At 41.6% G+C, this 21817-nt stretch overlaps 1 protein-coding gene and 1 pseudogene across 4 annotated transcripts in view; both read right to left on the bottom strand.

Moving 5' to 3' along the window:
• Positions 1-21093, bottom strand: part of LOC140915802 (protocadherin gamma-C5-like) — a 384766-nt gene extending 363673 nt beyond the window's left edge. For 3 of the 4 annotated variants that reach the window (XM_073356112.1, XM_073356114.1, XM_073356122.1), the window contains exon 1: positions 9856-12488. In XM_073356112.1, coding sequence (XP_073212213.1) covers positions 9856-12318 — 2463 coding nt within the window. In that variant the 5' untranslated portion in view covers positions 12319-12488. Of the gene's footprint in view, positions 1-9855; positions 12489-20724 lie in introns of those variants that run through there. The other variant, XM_073356153.1, reaches the window with a different exon arrangement.
• On the bottom strand, positions 1186-6957 carry LOC140916406 (protocadherin beta-1-like; annotated as a pseudogene).
• Positions 21094-21817: the final 724 nt, after the last annotated feature.

Below are 21817 nucleotides of genomic sequence, written 5' to 3'. Positions count from 1 at the left end.
GTTTATGCTCATTTAGGGTATTTTAAGATATGAATATCCACAGATGTTCAACCTCAAGAATGCTCTGGTAACCAATTGTTAATATAGTTGAGGTAAAATGGTAGGTAGCCTGTTAGCGAAGGACACCCTGACCTTGTTAGGATGAAGAAGTTTAAATATGGATATTGGGGACTGAACACCCTCATGAATATGCATGGTAGCCCTATATCAGGCATTAATACAAAGGGACTGACCTAGGCCTAAGCTGCTGAGATCTTCTGGCTATGTCAGAACTAGGACTACTCGAGGGTTATCTGTCTCACCCATTTTAGGTCCCTGCAAAGGGTGCTGTGAGTATGCACTTAATGCTAGTTGTTTTATATTATCTCAGTCTACTTTGCTGGATTGTAGTGTTTGTCATATTGCTAATGCTAATAAAAATATTACAGTTTCAAAGGGTGTTTCATAAGTGTGAGTGTCTCTCCTGCACACACCCGGGTCCTCCTCCTTGTACCAATTCTAAAATTTTGTGGTTGATCTAGAAACATCTGAAACCTGCCAGATCATGACTGTAAGAATACCTAATCAAAAGATCAGGCAACAAGGTGTACCCTCTTTTTTTAAAAAAAGTAGACTATTAGATCAAAATTATAAAATCTACTCTATGCCCATTGCAAGTTCAGAATTGGGAAATGTTATTGTCTAGACGTGCTTAGAAATTAAAAGATTTAAGTGAAATTGAACAAGCCACACGTACCAGCAATTTCTTACACATATAAACTAAGCAAATGGAAAGACATCTGACCTATCTACAAAATTGGTTTAACAATTCTGAATATCAAATTGGAAGTGAATACTTCTTGGAAAATTATTTTAAGGCCTCATAAAACTAAGTGGAAGTGTGTGAAACATATTGCTGAATCCCCAGGTCTAATAAATAACCACTGGCAATTGAAAACATATTCCTTGCTCACACATTCAGAAATGAGTGAATATTTATCTCTCACCATAAAGAACATAAAGAAACTTAAAAACAGAAAATCAAACGACCTTCCATTGTCTCTTAAAAACGATTACTAGAGTAAGGAGCCTCAGAGAGACAGTGTGGACTGCAAAGTGTGTTTTAATTACCACATACAGTAATTCCAAATTTCATACAGAAGTAATACAGATTCTTGTTGTACATTTAGTAAATGTGACTTGCATCTAAAATATTATTCCTGAAACCAGAAAAAGAAAAGAAAATAAACACAAGGAAAGTACTATGAACACAGTCAATGTGCAGTCCTGCTCATCTTCTGCTTCCTTAGATGAATCAACAAATTGCCTATAAGGGTCTGAAAATCCATCCACTAGAAGTATATTTACTGTTGTTGATGAGGAAAGTGGGGATTCTCCGCTGTCTCTAACAAGCACAATTACTTTTTGTTTTATTGAATCTCAGTCTACTATTAGCCTCGTGGTTCTTATTTCACCATTTTGGGAATTCACAGTGAAAAGACGTGGGTCTGTGGCCTTCAGCGGCTGGTAGGAAAGCCAAGAATTCTGACCAGAATCTCCATCCACAACCACCACCTTAGTCATCAGGTAACCCCCTTCCGCTGATCTGGGAACCATGTCATTAGCTGGGGAGCTGCTGCTCTGCAGAGGGTAGGGCATTGTCATTTTCATCATTTATCACAACTCGGACAATGACTTCAGCGCTTAGTGGAGGGGACCTGCCATCTGCAGCTCTCACAGTGACCTGGAACTCTTTTATCTGTTCATAATCCATGGATCACAGAACGTACACAGTCCCATCTTCCGGAAAGAAAAGAAAATAAAGGAAATAAAGTCACCTATTTCACTCGACACTCGTGAGTATGTCAGTTTGGCATTCTGCTCTGAATCCATATCAGTGGTATTTACTCTTCCTATCAGTACAGCTGGGTTGTCGTTTTCTTTGATATACATAACGTTGCATGTTTGATTGAATATTGGGGGGTTATCATTAATATTGGACAATTCCATGGTTACAGTCTTCTTGGTACTTAGACTGGGAGAACCGAAATCCACTGCAAATAAATTGTAGGATGATTTTTTTCCCTCTCTTTCCAGTCTGCCTTTGATCACTAAAGCGTGGTAATTCTGGAACATTGGCTTCAGGCCAAAAGGAAGATTATCTTGGATGGTGGACAGTGTTCTCTGATTGTCCTTAGAGTCACGGCCTCTGATAATTTAAATGGCCACTATAGTCTCCAGAGAGGAGACCTCAGGTATGGGGCTGGTGAGGGATGTTACACTCATTTCTGGGGCACTGTCATTAACATCCACAACCTTCACAAGGATTTTAGAGTGGGAAAAACACCCTCTGCCATCTGTGGCCTGAATATTTAACTTATATGTTTCAATCACTTCAAAATCCAGTTCCCCTTGGAGTCGAATTTCTCCTGACTTTGGGTTTATATGAAAATAGTTGATATTTTCTTCAGATTTCTCATTAAAATAGTAGGATATTTCCCCATAATTTCCCTCATCTAAATCAGTAGCAGAAACTGTGACAACCAGATAATCTTTGGCGCTGTTTCCAGAACTTGAGCTTTGTAAGTGGCCCAAGAGAACACAGGGGGATTGTCATAGAATCATAGAAGATTAGGGTTGGAAGAGATCTCAGGAGGTCATATCATCCAATCCCCTGCTCAAAGCAGAACTGACACCAACTGAATCAGCCCAGACAGGGCTTTGATAAGCCGGGCTAAAAACCAGTAAGGATGGAGATTCCACCACCTCCCTAGGTAACCCATTCCAGTGCTTCACCAAGCTCCTAGTGAAATAGTGTTTCCTAATATCCAACCTAGACCTCCCACACTGTAATTTGAGACCATTGCTCCTTGTTCTGTCATCCGCCACCACTGAGAACAGCCGACATCCTCTTTGAAACTCAAACATCCTCTTTGGAACTCTCCTTCAGGTAGTTGAAGGCTCCTATCAAATCCCCTCCTCACTCTTCTCTTCTGCAGATTAAACAAGCCCAGTTCCCTCAGCCTCTCCTCGTAAGTCATGTGCCCCAGCCCCCTGATCTTTTTTGTTGCCCTGTGCTGGACTCTCTCCAATTTGTTCACATCCTTTCTGTAGTGGGGGGGCCCAAAACTGGATGCAATACTCCAGATGTGGCCTCACCAGTGCCAAATAGAGGGGAATGATCACTTCCCTGATCTGGTGGCAATGCTCCTACTAATACAGCCCAATATGCCATTAGTCTTCTTGGCAACAAGGGCACACTGCTGACTCATATCCACCTTCTCATCACTGGTTTCAGAGTGGTAGCTGTGTTAGTCTGTATCAGCAAAAACAATGAGGTGTCCTTGTGGCACCTTAGAGACTAACAAATTTATTTGGGCACAAGCTTTCATGGGTTAAAACCCACTTCATCAGATGCATGGAGTGGAAAATATAGTAGAGAGGTATAAATACACAGCATATGAAAAGATGGGAGTTGCCTTACCAAGTGGGGGGGTCAGTGCTAATGAGCCAATTCAACTAAGGTGGAAGTGGGCTATTCTCAACAGTTGACAAGAAGGGAGGAAAAATCACTTTTGTAGTGCTAATGAGTTCAATGTAATCAAGGTGGCCCATTTCAAACAGTTGACAAGAAGGTGTGAGTATCAGGAGGGGGGAAATTAGTTTTTGTAGTGACTCATCCACGCCCAGTCTTTATTCAGGCCTAATTTGATGGTGTCCATTTGCAAATTAATTCCAGTTCTGCCGTTTCTCATTGGAATCTGTTTTTGCAGCTTTTTTGTTGAAGAATTGCCACTTTTAAGTCTGTTATTGAGTGTCCGGGGAGATTGAAGTGTTCTCCTACTGGTTTTTGAATGTTATAATTCTTGACGCCTGATTTGTGTCCATTTGTTCTTTTGTGTAGAGACTGTCTGGTTTGGCCAATGTACATAGCAGAGGGGCATTGCTGGCACATGATGGCATATATCACGTTGGTAGATGTGCAGGTGAATGAGCTCCTGATGGTGCGACTGATGTGGTTAGGTCCTATGATGGTGTCCCTTGAATAGATATGCGGACAGAGATGGCAACGGGGTTTGTTGCAGGGATTGGTTCCTGGGCAAGTGTTTCTGTTGTGTGGTGTGTAGTTGCTGGTGAGTATTTGCTTCAGGTTGCAGGGCTGTCTGTAAGTGAGGACTGGCCTGTCTCCCAAGGTCTGTGAGAGTGAGGGATCGTCCTTCAGGATAGGTTGTACATCCTTGGTGATGCGCTGGAGAGGTTCTAGTTGGGGGCTGTAGTTGACGGCTAGTGGCTTTCTTTGTTGGGCCTGTCCTGTAGTAGGTGACTTCTGGGTACCCTCCTTTTCTGCAGAAGTCATTGGCATCCGAACCAATGACAGGGATTTGTGCAGTACCAGACCTCAGAGGGGAACCATCATCTAGAGCCATGAGCAACAGACTCACCTCCGGCTGATGCTCTCTATCCAATGCTTTATCCAGCACCAGCTCTGCATATTTCTGCCAGTGCCATCACCATGTTCATACAAGTGAAAATGGGCATTAAAGATAAAGCTGTAGTTCTGGATACTGTCATTTCCTACGTCTAAATCCTGGGTGTTTTGCAGTGGAAACCAAGATCCAGGGGCAGATGTTTCCAGGATTTTTAAAAACTGTTCCTTTAAAACAAACAAACAAACAAACAAACAAACACATGATCATTTATATCATAAACCCTCACTTCAGCTGGGTACATTTGCAATGGATTTTCCAATAATATTTCCAAATTTACTGTGCATGGGTCGATTTGCCCACACAGCTCCTCTCGGTCCACTGTCTCTTTGATAAACAAATCGCCGGTGTCATGGTTGATTTCAAAATACTGTTTGTTCCTTCACAAACAATCTGGGCCTTCTGAGTAGACAGTTTTCCTATTTTTAAGTCCTAGGTCCTTTGCAATATTAGTGACAATAGACCCAATTTCAATTTATTCAGACACAGAATACCGAATCATTTCCGATTCTGCCACGACACACAAAGATAAAGAACCAGACACAGGACTTGCCTTTTCAACGCCTGTTTCTCCCGAGCAGCCCACTTTTTTCGTCATACAGACAATAAACTCCCTTCAGTGAAGGCTGTTACTTTCCAAACTGTCGTCATACATCCATCAGCAGTAGCTGGGCTTGTGAATGGTTTCCTTCTTTTGCTAAAATGTATTGTTCTGCGCTTCTTCCCCAGTGCTATGATCACCTCTCTTGCACCACACTGATCACGTCAATTCTCCTGCTTGTCTGCAGTCTCCTTGAGCAATGGAGTCCCCAGTGCCACTGTTTTCTTTCTATGCCTTCTTGGGTAGCAGTGCCACCAGGTGTAATAACCGGAAGTAAATAAAATAATGAAGATGTCATTATTTCAATTCCCGTGTGCCTATAATTCATTTTTCTACATTTCTGAGAATTTATTAATACGTCAAATCTTTTATTTACTGCAAAAATAAATAATATTTTAGCGAATTTTTTTTCAATTTGCGACATAGGGTCAAGATGACCCACTCTGCAATTTGATAAGCAATAACTCAGCCACAGTGAAACACATCCACCAGCGGCAAGAGCTGCAATGCTAGTGACACCTAACTCGAATATACATCAAGGTCACATAGCCGGAAATTCATGTAAAGCAGAGATATCACGAGTTGATACATGTCTGACATTGATACATGTCATACATTTTAACACACATCGCAGGTAAATGGTTAAGAATCAAACAAATACTGTGGAAAATTGTGTTTCTTGGTGCCCAAGAATAAAGAATAACGTCTTTCAGCATTATAAATCCAAAATGTGAGTATCTTTAAGCTTTATTAAACCATAGCGTTATTATCAGGCAGTATAATTATGAACTTTTCTTTGTTATAACTGGTTCACATGTAATAAATAAGGTCCATAAAAGAAAAGTAACAGTGTTAACGCTTAATAGACTACGAAAGTGATGACATCACACTCCAAGCGGGCAACCATGAGGAAGGGGATTACTTTCCAAACAACCGGTGTCGGGTTATAACGTCAAAAAAGGTAATTTTGTTTCCGTGTAAACACTGTAACTAACTGTTTTAATAGGTAAGTGAGTGTATGTTACTAATCACTGAACCTTTAAGCAGTGAAAAGACATGTTGGGATGGCTGCAATGTGGTTTAAATTGCCAACCATGTGGTGGGTGCGTCAGCCATCCTTAATGCTATAATGCTTGCAGTCAGTAGCACAGTACATAACAATATTCAAATACCCCATGGCAGAAAGAGGAAAAAGAAAACCCTCAGGAGCTGAGTATCATAAACGAAAGGCTGAGAAGGAAAATGACCAAGCAAAACAGCAGGGATCCTTCCTGCAATATCCTCTCTTTAATCCAAATAAACATGGAAGCAGTTCACAGCATCCAGATGAAGGAATTTTACTTGGAGAGGAGGTTAGCTCACATCCGCATGGAAGCAGTTTGGAACATCAAGACGAAGGGATATTACCTCAAGATGATGGTAGCTCACATCCTTAAAAAAGCAGTTTGGAAACTCAAGATGATGGAAACTTACTTCTAGCTGGAGGCAGCTCACAGCATCAGACTGATATGGAAGTGGAGAAAATTTATTCACCTTCAGAGACACATGCAGAAATTGAAGTAAATTAAGTAGAAGGAAGAAAGGATGAGGAAGTTACAAAAAAGTTCCAGTATGGGGACCCAGCTTTATGGCCCAGATGTGATGACAGTGTGCGGCAAATTCTCATGAAACATGGACCCGAACAAGTTCATGAATTTCCCTTCCCCAAGGATGGAAATAAAAGAAAATTCTCTGCTCAACATTACAAGAGGAAACTCATTAATGGGGAAGAAATTCATCGAAACTCAGGATGAATTGCTAAGAAATAGGGCAAACACAACCCAGAATTGATGGTTATTCTTTTATAAGATATACCAAACCAGCCACAAAAGTAAATTCCTGTTTCACCATACTGGCTAACAAGAAAACATAAAGGCAGTTTCCTCAGGCATTCTAGTTCTTATATCACCACCAAAAACACTGGATTCAGAGATGAGTGGTTCTTTACAACCCATTTAATCAAATAATAAGTTCTTCTGATCCCAAAGGACCAACCATACACCCAGGTCAATATATAACTTAGATCTTACCCAAAAATCATGCTGATGCCAATCCTTTAGTATCTAAAATCTAAAGGTTTATTTGTAAAAAGAAAGAAAGAAAGAAAGAAAGAAAGAAAGAAAGAAAGAAAGAAAGAAAGAAAGAAAGAAAGAAAGAAAGAAAGAAAGAAAGAAAGAAAGAAAGAAAGAAAGAAAGAAAGAAAGAAAGAAAGATGAGAGTTAAAATTGGTTAAAGGAATCGATTATATCCAGTAATGGCAAAGTTCTTGGTTCAGGCTTGTAGCAGTGATGGAATAAACTGCTGGCTTAAGTCAAGTCTCTGGAGTACATCCACAATTTGGATGAGTCATTCAGAGCTTCAGTTTGTAGCAAAGTTCCTCCAGAGGTAAGAAGCAGGACTGAAAACCAAATGGAGGTGTTTCCAGGGCCTTTTATAGCTTTTGCCATGTGGAGGGCATTCCATTGTTTTTATTGTGGAAAATCACAGCAACAAGATGGAGTTTGGAGTTACACGGGCAAGTCACATGTCCATGCATTTTGCCTAGTCACAGCAGGAAATTCCATTAAGTGTAGATGGGCATCTCCCATGGTCCATTGTCAGTTAAATGTTCTTTCGATGGGCCACTCAATTTGAATAGTCCCTCCAAGATATGCTGGCTAATTACTTCGTGGGTGTTACCCCAGGGGCAAACATTTGAAATCCAAGTATAAAGCTAATACTTATAACTTTAAATACAAAAATGATACATGCATACAGATAGCATAATCATAACCAGCAAATCATAACCTTCTGCAAACATGATAGGGGGAATGGAAAGGGGACAAGGGACAGGAGGTAGGGTCAGGAAGGTAATCACAGAAAAAGAATTCAGAGGACCATGAAAGAAATGGGAGTGCAGTGGGTTATGACAGATATGGGATTGGGTCATGGGAAACACCCACGGGTCATAGAAAGCATAAAGGTGGACTGGCAAAAATGGTCTTTTCACTGTTTTTAAAACTGTAAACGCTTAACATTTTCTATATATATAATGTGAAATGTTTAATGATTTCCCTTTGAATAATGTCTCCCCCTCGTTCATCCTCACACCCATTCATCCTCTATTCTGTGTCATGTATAAATCTCCTCAAAACATAAACTTCCTATCAACTTGCTAACATATTTAGGACAGCAGCCCTACTTCAGTGGATTTCTAAAGATAAGTCATAACAGGTCCCCACTCTTATGGCTTTTATATGCCAACCTGATTTTAAACCTTTCTAGAGCAGAAAATTCCAAAATAAAAAATATGTTAAAGCAAGAGTTAAGGTAGGTTGTAAGTGAATGTCAATTGAATCCAATTCACACACACACACATTTTAGAAACATTCTACAATAGCAAAAGAAGAAAAAGTCTGGAAATCTGCCATATAATCTTTCATCACCTAGTGTTATCAAACCAGAAATAAATTGCAAAACTACCTGCAAAGGCCAAGATAACAACATAATGAAAGATTTTAAAATTCAATTTCTGACTCTAGGAATCTATTTCTAATAATCCTTAATACTAATTTAAGTTACATTATTTATTACAAAAATATATAAAACACTGCAAAATATAGTGTAAATACAAACTTGCAAGTTCTATACCACAGGACAAAACACCATCAATTAATTTCACAACACCAAGTAGATCAGTTGCTCAATTTCTATTCATTAAAATAGTCTTCTGCTGTACTAACACATCAGTTAAAAACCAGATAGAATTCTGATGATTCAATATAACCTGAGACTCTACAGCTTTCAATACGTTTTCGACAAATGCACTATACATCCACTGTATATATAAAGTCAATCCACTATATATATAAAGTCAATAGTATGCATCGAGATATTTCCATTACAGAATAAAGCAATATGACAAAGTTAAGGTTGGCTACATGACATAATTCGAGTAACAGCAGAGACTCCTAGGGCCCTAGCTCTTAGAGTCACGTCATTAGATCAGAGTCTCGGCTTTCATTTAAAGATATGTCCAGCTCTCATGTATGCAAGGAAAACTCTAGAAAGATAAAATGAGTGCAACTGACTCCCGAGACAGCAGCTAGCCCGAAAGACAAGCTCATCCCAGCAGAAGGAGGATAGAGCCTTCCCATGTGGGTGGGGTCACAGTGTGGGAGTGGTGTTATGGGGCCCTCATAGAGTATACCTAGGGCCTCCTTTGCCTTAATTCGGTCCTGGGTGACAGTAACAATAACAATGGGAAAATAGCTGGATGTATTAATTTATCATTTACAATTCCCTGTTAAACCGCGCTTCTGACAAAGTCTGTTTCTTTAATGACACCAGGAGTCTTTGATCAAAGACAAAAACCAGTTATCCCTACTAGAATATTCAAGAATATTTCCCCAAACGAGGAGAGGTGGACAACTCAGACAATATTTCCCCAAAGGAGATTAGGAGGTTAATCATTTCCTTATAACGTGCATACTCAATGGACCAATAGTATATTAATACTCTCCGGTACTTGTCTCTGAAGATATCTAATATTCCAAACGTTTCTAAATCAAAACACAGACTACGAAACATTAAATATATACAGATCAACACTAAACTCATTTGCAAGAACCAATAGAACATAAAAGTAGCATTCTGAATAATTGTGAAATATTTATGATGTTTTCTTTAAATATGGTTAAATGTGGGCATATGTTAAATCAATAATAAAAAAATAAGAAAAAATTATAGAGAATGAGAAGTTAATTTTACCTGGTTCGCTGATTTCATATCCATGGTCAGATTAAAGTTAGTAAGAAGATCCTGTTCTTTTCCAGAGTCCGTTCCAGCATTGCCATGCTGAGGTGGAAGAGAGGAGATAATGGGTCTGAGGAATCTGAATTCACTGTTTCCTGATCCAGATGTTAAGCAGACTTCATAACGATAACTGTGAGACAGAGTTCCGTTACCCGTTATATCTACCAAATTATTCTGGAAGTTGCTATCACCACAACAATTGCCAGAAGCAGACATGTATTTTTCTCCATAATTCCTTCTTCTATAAAGCTTGATAATTATAAATATTATCACTGAAATAAAAAAACAAAACGATACTAAGCACAAGGAAATTATTAAGTACACAGTTAATGTGCCATTCTCTTCCTCTTCCACAGCTACATCTGTAAACTGCATGTATGCGTCCGAAAAGCCTTCCACTAGAGCTATGTTCAGAGTTGCAGATGAAGAAAGGGGCAATTCTCCGCTGTCTCTAACAAGCACAATGAGTTTTTGCTTCATCGTATCTCGGTCTGTTATTAGCCTCGTGGTTCTTATTTCACCATTTTGGGAAGCCACAGTGAAGAGACCTGGGTCAGTGGCCTTCAACAAGTGATAGGAAAGCCAAGAATTCTGACCGGAATCCCCATCCACACCCACCACCTTCGTCACCAGGTAACCCGCCTCCGCCGATCTGGGAACTAGGTCATTAGCTGGGGCGCTGCTGTTCTGCAGAGGGTATAAAATGAAGGGGGCGTTGTCATTTTCATCAGTTATCACAACTCGAACAATGACTTCAGAGCTCAGTGGAGGGGACCCGCCATCTGCAGCTCTCACAGTGACCTGGAACTCTTTTATCTGTTCATAATCCATGGATCGCAGAGCGTACACATTCCCATTTTCCGAGTTTATGGAGATATAGGAGAGAAGCGGAAGGCCACCTACCTCGGCAGGCAACAGAGAGTATGTCACTTTGGCATTCTGCTCTGAGTCCGAATCAAAAGCACTGACCTTCCCTATCAAGACGGCTGGGCCGTTGTTTTCTCGGACATACATAGTGTATGATGTTTGACTGAACTCTGGGGAATTGTCATTAATGTCTGATATTTTCACGACGATTCTCTCCTCAGTGGAGAGTCTGGGAGTTCCCAAATCTCTGGCTGTGATGGTGATGTTATACTCCGATACTTTCTCTCGGTCAAGCACATATTCAGTCACTAGAGAGTAGGAATTTTTGAAAGTTGTTTTCAAAGAAAATGGAAGATCATCTTCTATGGAGCAGACTGTTCTCCCGTTGTCCCCAGAGTCCCGGTCTCTGACGCTGAACAGCGCCACCACTGTTACAGGCGAAGAGTCCTCAGGTATGGGGCTGGTGAGGGACATTACTTTAACTTCCGGGGGATTGTCATTCACATCCAGCACCTCCACAAGCACTTTGGAGTGGGAAAACAGCCCCCCGCCATCTGTGGCCTGAATATCTAGCTCATATGTTTCAATCGTTTCAAAATCCAATTGGCCTGTGAGTCGAAGTTCCCCTGTCACTGGGTTTATATGAAAGGTTTTACTGTTTTCTTTGGATTTCTGGCTAAAAAAATAGGATATTTCCCCATAATTTCCCTCATCTAAATCAGTAGCAGAAACAGTGACAACCAGATCATCTTTGGAGCTGTTTTCCAGAACTCGAGCTTTGTAAGTGGTTTGAGAGAACACAGGGGGATTGTCGTTGGCATCGAGGACAATGACACGGATTTGTGCTGTGCCTGACCTCGGGGGGGAGCCGCCATCCACGGCCGTGAGCACTAGACTCACCTCCTGCTGCTCCTCGCGGTCCAGTGGTTTATCCAGCACCAGCTCTGCGAATTTCCTGCCGTCACTCCGAACCCGCGTATAAATATGGAAGTAGTCATTATTATCGCTAATGCTGTAGTTCCGGAGGCTGTTGTTTCCCACATCTAAATCCTGGGCATTTTCCAAGGGAAATCGAGACCCAGGGTCAGACGTTTCCAGGATTTTTAAAATAAATTCCTTGTCTGAGAATACTGGAGAATGATCGTTTATATCATAAACTCTTATCTCAGCAGGATAGGCTTGTAAGGGATTTTGCAGGATTATTTCAAATTGCACCATGCAGGGCTCCGCTTCCCCGCATAATTCCTCTCTGTCCACTTTCTCTTTAATAAACAAGTCCCCGGTGTTGCTGTTTAGCTGGAAATGCTGGCGGCTGCCTTCGGAAACCACACGGGCCCTGCGAGCAGACAGTCTCTTCGGGTCTAGCCCTAGATCCTTTGCTACATTAGCCACAAAGGACCCGCTTTCCATTTCCTCAGGCACAGAATAGCGAACCGTCTCGCATTCGAGGGCCCACACGCAAAGAAATAGAATGAGAGAAGCGACTTGCCTTTTGATTGTTGTTCTCCTCTTCTTATCCGCCATTCTTAATAGGAAAGAACACACAGACATCGATCGGGAAATAACGACACTAGTGGAAATTCATTGCAGAATTCTGATTTCCGAAATATTTACTTTAGCTTGTATATTTCCTTTCTACGGATTCAGTTAATTCAACGCCTTTATAATTTTGTTTTTCTCAGCGATACCAGGCGAAGCACCCGTATCTCTGCTCCTGCATTCTGGTCTTGTTACGTTCTAGCCTTATGACTCCAGGATCGCCTGTTGTAATCTTTCCCCTTCTTAGTCAACAGCGCCACCATGCGCCTGAATGAGGTCTTCCTGGCCATAAAGCCGGTTGGAAAATTTGTTCTATGGTGGTTCTATCTCCTTTACAGAATGGCTATTGTATTGCTTTCTTTTTAGATATCCTGAATTAATAAACTTTTTTTATAAAACGTAAATCTATTTAGAAAACATACTAATACGGAAAGCAAGAATAGACATACTGAATATTTAATATGCATTTTAGTCTATTTTTTTCAAATAGTGCCTAATCCGAAAACTCAGAGGTGCAAAGCAGCCAAAATTCTCCTCGATATTAATGTGACTTGAGGCTTCCCAGAATATCTAAAGGTCTGGTCACTGTTTCTTCGACTGTAAAATCTGTGGGGGAGGTTATCTTGTACTCCATATGGCTCAGTTGCCCGCATTAAACAAACAGTAAAATAAAATAGCCTTATAGTATGTCTGGAAAATTGCTTTTGGAGCCAGTTTGTCCTTCCCAGTGTTGTTAGTGCTGTGAAGTATTGTTACTGCTGTCAGTGTTGCTGTTTTTGGAGCTCTGATGTCAGCTAAAATGTAACTTCCTTAAAAATACACTTAACTTCCTTAAAAATATGGATGACACCAAGATGGGAAGGATTGCAAGCACTTTGAAGGACAGGATTAGAATTCTAAAGGACAGTGAAAAAATGGAGAATTGTTCTGAAATCAACAAAATCAAATTCAATAAAGACAAATGCAAAGTACCTCCTTTAGGAAGGAAAAATCAAATGCGCCACTCGAGGACAATGGCACAGATTTGTGCTGTGTCACTCAGGGTGACTTTTTGGACAGGTGAGGAACAAATCACAAAGTAGTCATTTCCATTCCTGCACAATGTATAATTTAATAGCTGTTAAAAACTTACCTTATTTTTAGTAAAGAAGAAGCAGCAGTGGGACCCTGGAGCTGGAGCCACCACCACTGCCACTGCTACCTGGGTCCGCGCTGAGGGCATAGCATCAGGCAGGCTTGGGCCTGGGCAGCCGTTCATGAACCAGCATAGGGCCTGCCTCAAGGAGGAGAAGGCTGGGGAGGCACAGGCTGCATGCCCCATTCCCAGCCCCTGCATCCTCCATGTAGCTTGGGCTTAATTGCTACAATCCTGACACTGCCTCACCAAGCAGTGGTTACCACATCAAGGCCCTTACAGAAGTAGGGATGTAAAATGCCATGTTAACAAGGCAACTTCTTGAGGCACTATTAGCTATACCAAGAGACTCATTCTGCATTACATTCTTCAAACTTGCTGGCATTGCACTTTTCTTTTGGAGAGAGTGAATTGTTACATTTAAATAAAATCACAAATTGTCCTTAAATCTGTGTGTATATATATATATATATATATATATAAAAATTATTCAAAATGTATTTTGAAGCTTTTGTTAATTCTTGGTTAGGCTGCAGCTCACTTCCCTGGACGGGGGCGCTATACCTGGCCCAACTGCAAAATGGGAATAACTGGTTAGATGGTAAAACTGCTGAAAAGGATTTGGAGGTTTTCGTGGATCACAAATTGCATATGAGTCAACACTGTGATGCCTTTCTGGGGAAAAAAAACTAATATCATTATGGTGTGTAATAGCAGGTGTGTTGTATCTAAGACATGGGAGGTAACTGTCCTGCTCTGCTTGGTACTGGTGAGATCTCAGCTGGAGTATTACATCCAGTTCTGGGCCTCACACTTTATGAGCGATGTGGACAAGTTGGAGAGAGTCCAGTGGAAAGAAACAAATATGACAAAAGGTTTAGAAAACCTGACCTATGAGGAAAGGTTAAAGAAGCTGGGCAGGTTGAGAAAAGAAGACTGAGGTGGGTCCTGATAACAGTCTTCAAATATGTTATTGGCTCTTATAAAGAGGACTGTGATCGATTGTTCTCCATATCCACTGAAGATAGGACAAGAGGTAATGGACTTAATTTGTAGTAAGACAGATTAAGTTTAGATATTAGGAAAACTACAAGGGTAGTTATGCTCCTGGACAGACTTCCAAGGGAGGTTGTAGAATACTGTCACTGGAGGTTTTTAAGAAGAGGATGGAAAAACACTCATCAGGAATGGTCTAGGTCAGAGATGGGCAAACTATGGCCCATGGGCTGGATCCGGCCTGCAATCCCTTTTAAGCTGGCCCAAGCCACACCAAAAGTGGCTCATCCCCACTCTGACCGGGGTGCTGGGTCGGGGCCACACTACGCAGCTCGGCCCCACTCCGGCATTCCATCCGTGAAGCTGGGTCCGGGGCCGAGCTGCCTGGTGCGACACCGCTCTGTCCGGGGCACAGGGTCGGGTTAGAGCTGCACCATACAGCTTGGCCCTACTCCGGTGCTCTGGCTGGGAAGCTGGGTTGGGGGCCGCACCAGCCAGCTCGGTCCCACTCAGGTGCTCCAGCTGGGTCAGGGGCCGAGCTGTGTGGTGTGGCCTGCTCCGCCATGGCGCTGGATCCATGGCTCAGCCCCACTCCAGGGGGCACTGGATTGGAGGCCACACCCCTGAGCCTCTCCTCATGCCCCAACCCCCTGCCCCAGCCCTGATCCCCCTCCCGCTCTCCAAACCCCTGGATCCCAGGCCAGAGCACCCTCCTGCACCCCAAACACCTCATCCACAGCCCCATCCCAGAGCTCCTACCCCCAGCCAGAAGCTGAACCTCTTCCCGCACCCTTGCCTCACCCCGATCCCCCTCCCACGCTCTGAACCCCTGGGTCCCAGCCCAGAGCACTCTTCTACACCCCAAACTCCTAAACCGCAGCCCCACCCCAGATCCCACACACCCCCCCCCGCACCCCAACCCCAATTTTGTGAGCATTCATGGCCCTCCATACAATTGCTATTCCCCCGATGTGGCAAAAGTTTGCCCACCCCTGGTCTAGATCTAGGTTTACTTGGTCCTGCCACAGTGCAGGGGGTTGGCCTTCATGATTTTTCAAGGTCACTTCTAGTCCTATATGTCTACGATTCTAGTATTCCAACTGATTTCAAATGAAATTCCAAGAAGGGAGATACAATTATTATTATTTGAACCTTTCTGAGTGGCATCACTTGACATGATTTTAATAAATGAGTTTCTGAAGTTATAGTAATCATTTTACTGTCCCCCATTTCCTACATGTGTCACCATTTGGTACGATAAAGACCAGAACAAATGCTTTAATTAAAATGACTTTGTTTTTGTTGCCTAAATTCCCCCCCCCCCGTCATACATTTATCGGATTACAGCATTATTATTAGAACGTCTAATACACTCAGTGAAAACAATGTGATACTCTGCCACCACTGAAGAAGCATTTATCTCATTGTGCACTTTCTTGTGTGAATGACGCAGTGCTGCTGAGCAATGACATCCACATGTGCTCTGGGTCCTCAACACTGCCTCCACCAGGCCCTTTAAAGTCCATAGAAGGAATGGTCGTGTGAAGTCAGGGTAGCAGGATCAGGTTAATGCACTATGGTCAGTCTATTGAATCTGGTGCCTAATAGAGTTCCACTCCATATTCCTATAGATAAACTACGGGTATGTGGCCCATCGGGAGTCACGACTCGCTTTAAATAATCGAATACACAAGAGAATTATTTATAGCTCACTATCAGGCTAGGAGTACTCCTTGAGTGAGCTACACATAGTGCATTCTGGTTCTGATAGTATTCAAGAAAGAAGTGGAGGAAAAAGTGAAGAGTAAATAAAAATTTTTTAAAATGTGTGAATAATATACAACTAAGCATAATCCTATCTACTTTGGAGTACATAGTACAACTTCATAAACTGGAGAAAAATCAATAATTGGGTATTAAGCAAAAATAAATATAACGTGGTTATGGTAAGAAGAACAATCTAATTAGAGTATTAAATGGGATGATCTTAGCCATCGTAGCGAAAACTATCTGGTTAGAGTAGGAATTAACTTTAGTCTCAGTCCACATCTTTATAATGTGAACTCACATAGAGCAAGTGCCATACTGTTAGTATTCACGGGATTTTCATCCGTAAGGGTTTTCAGCCCTGCTTAGACTTCAGATATCCATTTTTGGTCATTGTGGGGGTTTTTGTTTTTTGTTTTGTTTTTATTAAACATCAATTGGAGCGTTCAAAGGAAAGCACAAAATGAACACAGGTTGGAAAGTCAGCCCCAACAAGAAAGGTCCAGAGCAAAGAGAAAATAAAAAACAGGGAAGTAGTGGTAACTATGTATAATTCCCTAAAAATATCGAGTAGAAGCATCCGCATAATTAAGCAACAAACAGCGAGCGAGAAGTAGTGGTCTTATTAACTTGAAGCAGGGCAAATATAGATTTTATTGAGTTTAGGGAACAGAACATGCAGTCACAATACACTCCAGCTATTTCACTTCAAATCGCTTAATCTTATTCCTGATATGTGCTAATTTAACACAGAGACGGTTAATTTGAGTGAATAATGATGTAACCAACTACAAAGTTTAACCAAGAGATGAACACACACACAAGATATGACTGTTGGGATGATATGCCACCATTTCAGTGCTAAAAATGCCGGTGGACAGTGACCATGATATTAGCCAGAAACATCTGGAGGATAAGTCTCCCACAGGGTTTGGTGAACCATGTAAAAAGTGAATAATTGTGAAGACCACAGCTAAGCCTGGAAAGGGTCATACCTCTGGTGTGACTATAGACATGTTAGGGGTATGACCCATATCGAAGAACATATGTTAAAGGTCAGATTTGTTTTTAACCGAAATAATATGAGGAAATTTGTAAGGGTTTCCAAATGTGGTTGTGAGCTCAACCGTCAATGGAGAAATTAAAGGCGAGGGTAACGGTCTGCAAAATCAGTGTTTAAACCTTAGAGGTGTGGTCTAACTTTCCAAGTTATAGGTTCCTACAACTCCCATTGAAGAAAATGGAAGCCCAGAAGAAAAAGGCTACTTTTACTCGGGTGCCTAAATATACGTTTGCTTGCCTGTGTTTAGGCCCCATCTGGAAAATTTTGCTCCAGATATATACGATACATTCTATATCTGAGGTACTCTATGAACAGTTTTCAGAGTAACAGCCGTGTTAGTCTGTATTCGCAAAAAGAAAAGGAGTACTTGTGGCACCTTAGAGACTAATCAATTTATTTGAGCATAAGCTTTCGTGAGCTACAGCACCCGATGAAGTGAGCTGTAGCTCAGGAAAGCTTATGCTCAAATAAATTGGTTAGTCTCTAAGGTGCCACTCCTTTTCTATGAACAGTGTTGTTCCATGACTTCCACAATGCCGGCGGATAAGCTAAGCAATGGCACTTCAAGTCTTTCCAGCTAATAGCGATCCCTACATTCCAGTCCTAAAAGAAATCAGTCGGGATTTTGCCTCAACTTTTTCTACGTGACAAAATTTTACACGTATGTTGCATTACATGTTAATGCATGGAACTAAGTGACCTCCTAACTATATTTCATGAACCTGATCAAGCAGAGTTCAAAGTAGGATAATTTTATTGAGATTTCAGTGGAGCTGAGAGAGTTACATGTTCTTCATCCCACACAATACTACAGTTTCGCAACAAAGGGTAAAATTTTCAAAAGTGACTAAGTGATTTAGGACGAAGTTCCATTTTCAAAAGTGATTTAGGCATTTCTGGCAAAGAGTCTTGTGGCACCTTGTAGACTAACAGACGTATTGGAGCATAAGCTTTCCTGGGTGAATCCCACTTCGTGCATCCGACGAAGTGGGTATTCACCCAGGAAAGCTTATGCTCCAATATGTCTGTTAGTCTATAAGGTGCCACAGGACTCTTTGCAGCTTTTACAGATCCAGACTAACACGGCTACCCCTTTGATACTTAGGCATTTCTGTCGCTCTCGAAAATTTAACCAAAAATCAATAATCTAAAACAATATCTGTACACACAAGGACATCGCTATCCATCATTATCATCAATGGATTTCTATGAGAAGAGGAATATTCATAATTAAAGCACAAGGCAAGGGCCTGAAGATTGAATAGTAGGGATACATATGGCTACATTATTACTATGTACACTCAAATTGTTTAAAATTCTGTTAAACTCTTACTAACAAGCATCAAAGCAAGTCTGGAAAATTAAATATTAATCAACACAAGCAGATATGCTGTCCTGACTCATTGATTCTATCTGACTACCCACATGGGAACTATTAAGAAAATCATTGTCTCTGACCTTGTCTATTTCAGAATTCTGAGAAAGAAAACTAGGGTTTATTGGTCTGAGAAACTTAAACTCGCTGTTACTCGATCCGTTGGTCAAACAGACTTCATAATGACAAGGCTGGGATAGGATTCCGGTTTCACTGGCATCTACTAAATTACTGGGGGAGCCGTTAGCGCCATAAAAATTGTCACAAGCCGAGTTATATTTTTCACTAAAATTTCGCCTTTTACATCCCTTAATAATTACAAATATTTTCGAAAATAAAAAAAATGAATGAAAGCATAGCCAACGCTATCACTAAATACGTAGTCATTGTGCTGTCCTTCTCTTCTTCGTTGGGTATCTCAAAAATCTGCATATATGTGTCTGAAAATCCATCCACCACAAGAAAATTTAGCGTCGCTGTGGTTGATAGGGATGGTTCTCCGTTATCTTTAGTCAGGATAAGAAGTTTCTGCTTGAAGCTGTCTCGTTCATTTAATGGCCTAGTGGTCCTTATTTCACCATTTTGGGAACCACAGTGAAGAGACTTGGGTCTGTGGCCTTGAGCAGCTGGTAGGAAAGCCAAGAATTCTGACCGAAATCCCCATCCACAGCCACCACCTTCGTCACCAGGTAACCCGCCTCCGCCGATCTGGGAACCAGGTCATTAGCGGGGGAGCTGCTGTTCTGCAGATGGTATAAAATGAAGGGGGCGTTGTCATTTTCATCAATTATCACAACTCAAATAATGACTTCAGAACTCAGTGGAGGGGACCCGCCATCTGCAGCTCTCACTGTGACCTGGAACTCTCTTATCTGTTCATAATCCATGGATCTCAGAGCGTACACATTCCCATTTTCCGAGTTTATGGAGATATAGGAGAGAAGCGGAAGGCCACCTACCTCAGCAGGCAATAGAGAATATGTCACTTTGGCATTCTGCTCTGAGTCAGAATCGATAGCACTGACTTTACCAATCTTTATCCCTGGCCCGTTGTTTTCTCTTGTATACATAGTATATGACGCTTCATTAAACATGGGAGAATTGTCATTAATATCTGATATTTCCACTGTGATTGTCACAGCAGTAGCGAGACTGGGAGATCCCAAATCCTGAGCAGTGATTGTTATGTTGTACTCCGACAGTCTCTCACGATCCAGTGAGCTTTCAGGCACCAGAGAGAAGGAAGTTTTTTATACTTTTCTGACAGTAAAAGGGAGCTAGTCTTCTATGGAGCAGACCGTTTTCCCATTATCGCCGGAGTCCCGGTCCCTGACACTGAACAGAGCCATCACTCTCGCCGGCTGGGAGTTCTCGGGGATAGGGCTGGTGAGGGATGTTATGGTCACCTCCGGAGCATTGTCATTCATATCCAGCAATTCCACCAGGACTTTGCAGTGTGCAGACAGACCCCTGCCATCTATGCCCTGTATGTCTATCTCATAGTTTTCTCTGTCTTCAAAATCTAGTGGCTGCTTGAGTCGAATTTGCCCGGTGAGGGGATTTATTTTAAAAGTTTGGCGATTTTCCTCTGAATTTTGAATAATAGAATAGGATATTTCCCCATTAATTCCTTCGTCTAAATCGGTAGCAGAGACTGTAGCTAACAAATAATCTTCAGGTCTATTTTCCAAAATCTGGACTTTATAAAGAAGCCGAGAAAATACCGGATTATTGTCGTTTATATCCAGAACCATAACTCCAATTCGGGCTGTACCCGACCGCGGTTTGGAACCACCATCGATAGCTGTGAGTGTGAAACTAATCTCCGACTTCTCCTGGTCCAGGGGTTTATCCAGCACCAGCTCTGCGTACTTTCTGCCGTCACTACGATCCCGAGTATAAATCTGAATATAGTCATTAGAGCTTATGCTGTAATGCTGGAGACTGTTGTTGCTCACATCTAAATCCTGGGCACTCTCCAGTAAAAAAACGATTTCCAGGCATAGTACTTTCCGAGATCTTTAGAATAAATCCATTATTTAAGAACACTGGGGAATGATCATTGATATCATAAACGCTTACCTCAGCTCCGTAGGACTGTAGCGGACTCTGCAGCGATATCTCAAAATGCACCAGGCAGGGGTAGATCTGCCCGCAGAGCTCCTCTCGATCTATTTTTTCTTGTATAAACAAATCCCCGGTGCTGCGGTCTAGCTGGAAATACTGTTTTTCCCCTTCAAAAATAATCCGGGCCTGCCGAGCGGACAGTTTTTCGGCTTCCAGCCCCAAATCCTTTGCAATATTCGCCACGAACGACCCGCTTCCGGTTTCTTCAGTCACAGCATAGCGAAGCGTTTCAGTTCTCACCTCCGGCACACAGAGAAAAAGGATCAGAGACAGAACCTGCCTTGTCAGGCCTTCCTCACTATTTCTCATCCTCACGTTTCCTAGTATCCGAATCTCTTCTACAGATACCTGTTCTCTCTTTAAATATATGTCAGCGTCCCCTAGTCGCGCTTACGGGCAAGAATCTTTGCCAAAACCCGGCTCCACCTGAAGATCTTTCAGAACAGTGCAGTTCACATTCCGGGCTACGCATTATTGTGGTCTGCTTCCCTGCTTGGCAGAGGGACGCTTGCTCGGCGAGTAATGGAGTCGTCTGGAGCCTCAGTTTTTTCTTCGCCTTTGTGGTGAGCAGCGACACCAAGCGTCTGCATTAAAAATTACTAAGATATTTTTCAATGTAAAACGGTTTATACATTTCATATCGTCAAAACCTTTTGCAAACATAACCGCAATAAAATATTTAATGAAAACTGAAATAGAATAATGAATTCTATTCGAAACAAGTAAATTCGAAACAAGTAAATATGAGTAGCCTTATGATATTAAAAAGATTAACCAGAGGCTCGATTTCTGCATGATTTATTGTAAAAAGCGATTAATTTGAACGTTTCTCTTTGAGGTACTTTCTCCGCCATATTGATTTCAAGTGGGAGGGGTAAATGAAGCAAATAAAATATACATTTTTTGTTTTCGTTATAGATTTATCCCTTGTATAACTCCATTGACCTCAATGAGGTTACAGCCGGAATAAATTTGGTCCAATACGCCTAAGAAACTTCCCTTAGCCATTCCCAGATATTGACCTGTACGATGCCAAATGCGTTCCATT

The sequence above is a fragment of the Lepidochelys kempii genome, chromosome 8 (genome assembly GCF_965140265.1).
Source record: "Lepidochelys kempii isolate rLepKem1 chromosome 8, rLepKem1.hap2, whole genome shotgun sequence".
Classification (NCBI taxonomy): domain Eukaryota; kingdom Metazoa; phylum Chordata; order Testudines; family Cheloniidae; genus Lepidochelys; species Lepidochelys kempii.
The sequence above is the reverse complement of the archived record's forward strand: the minus strand, read 5'-3'. Positions and strand labels throughout refer to the sequence as shown.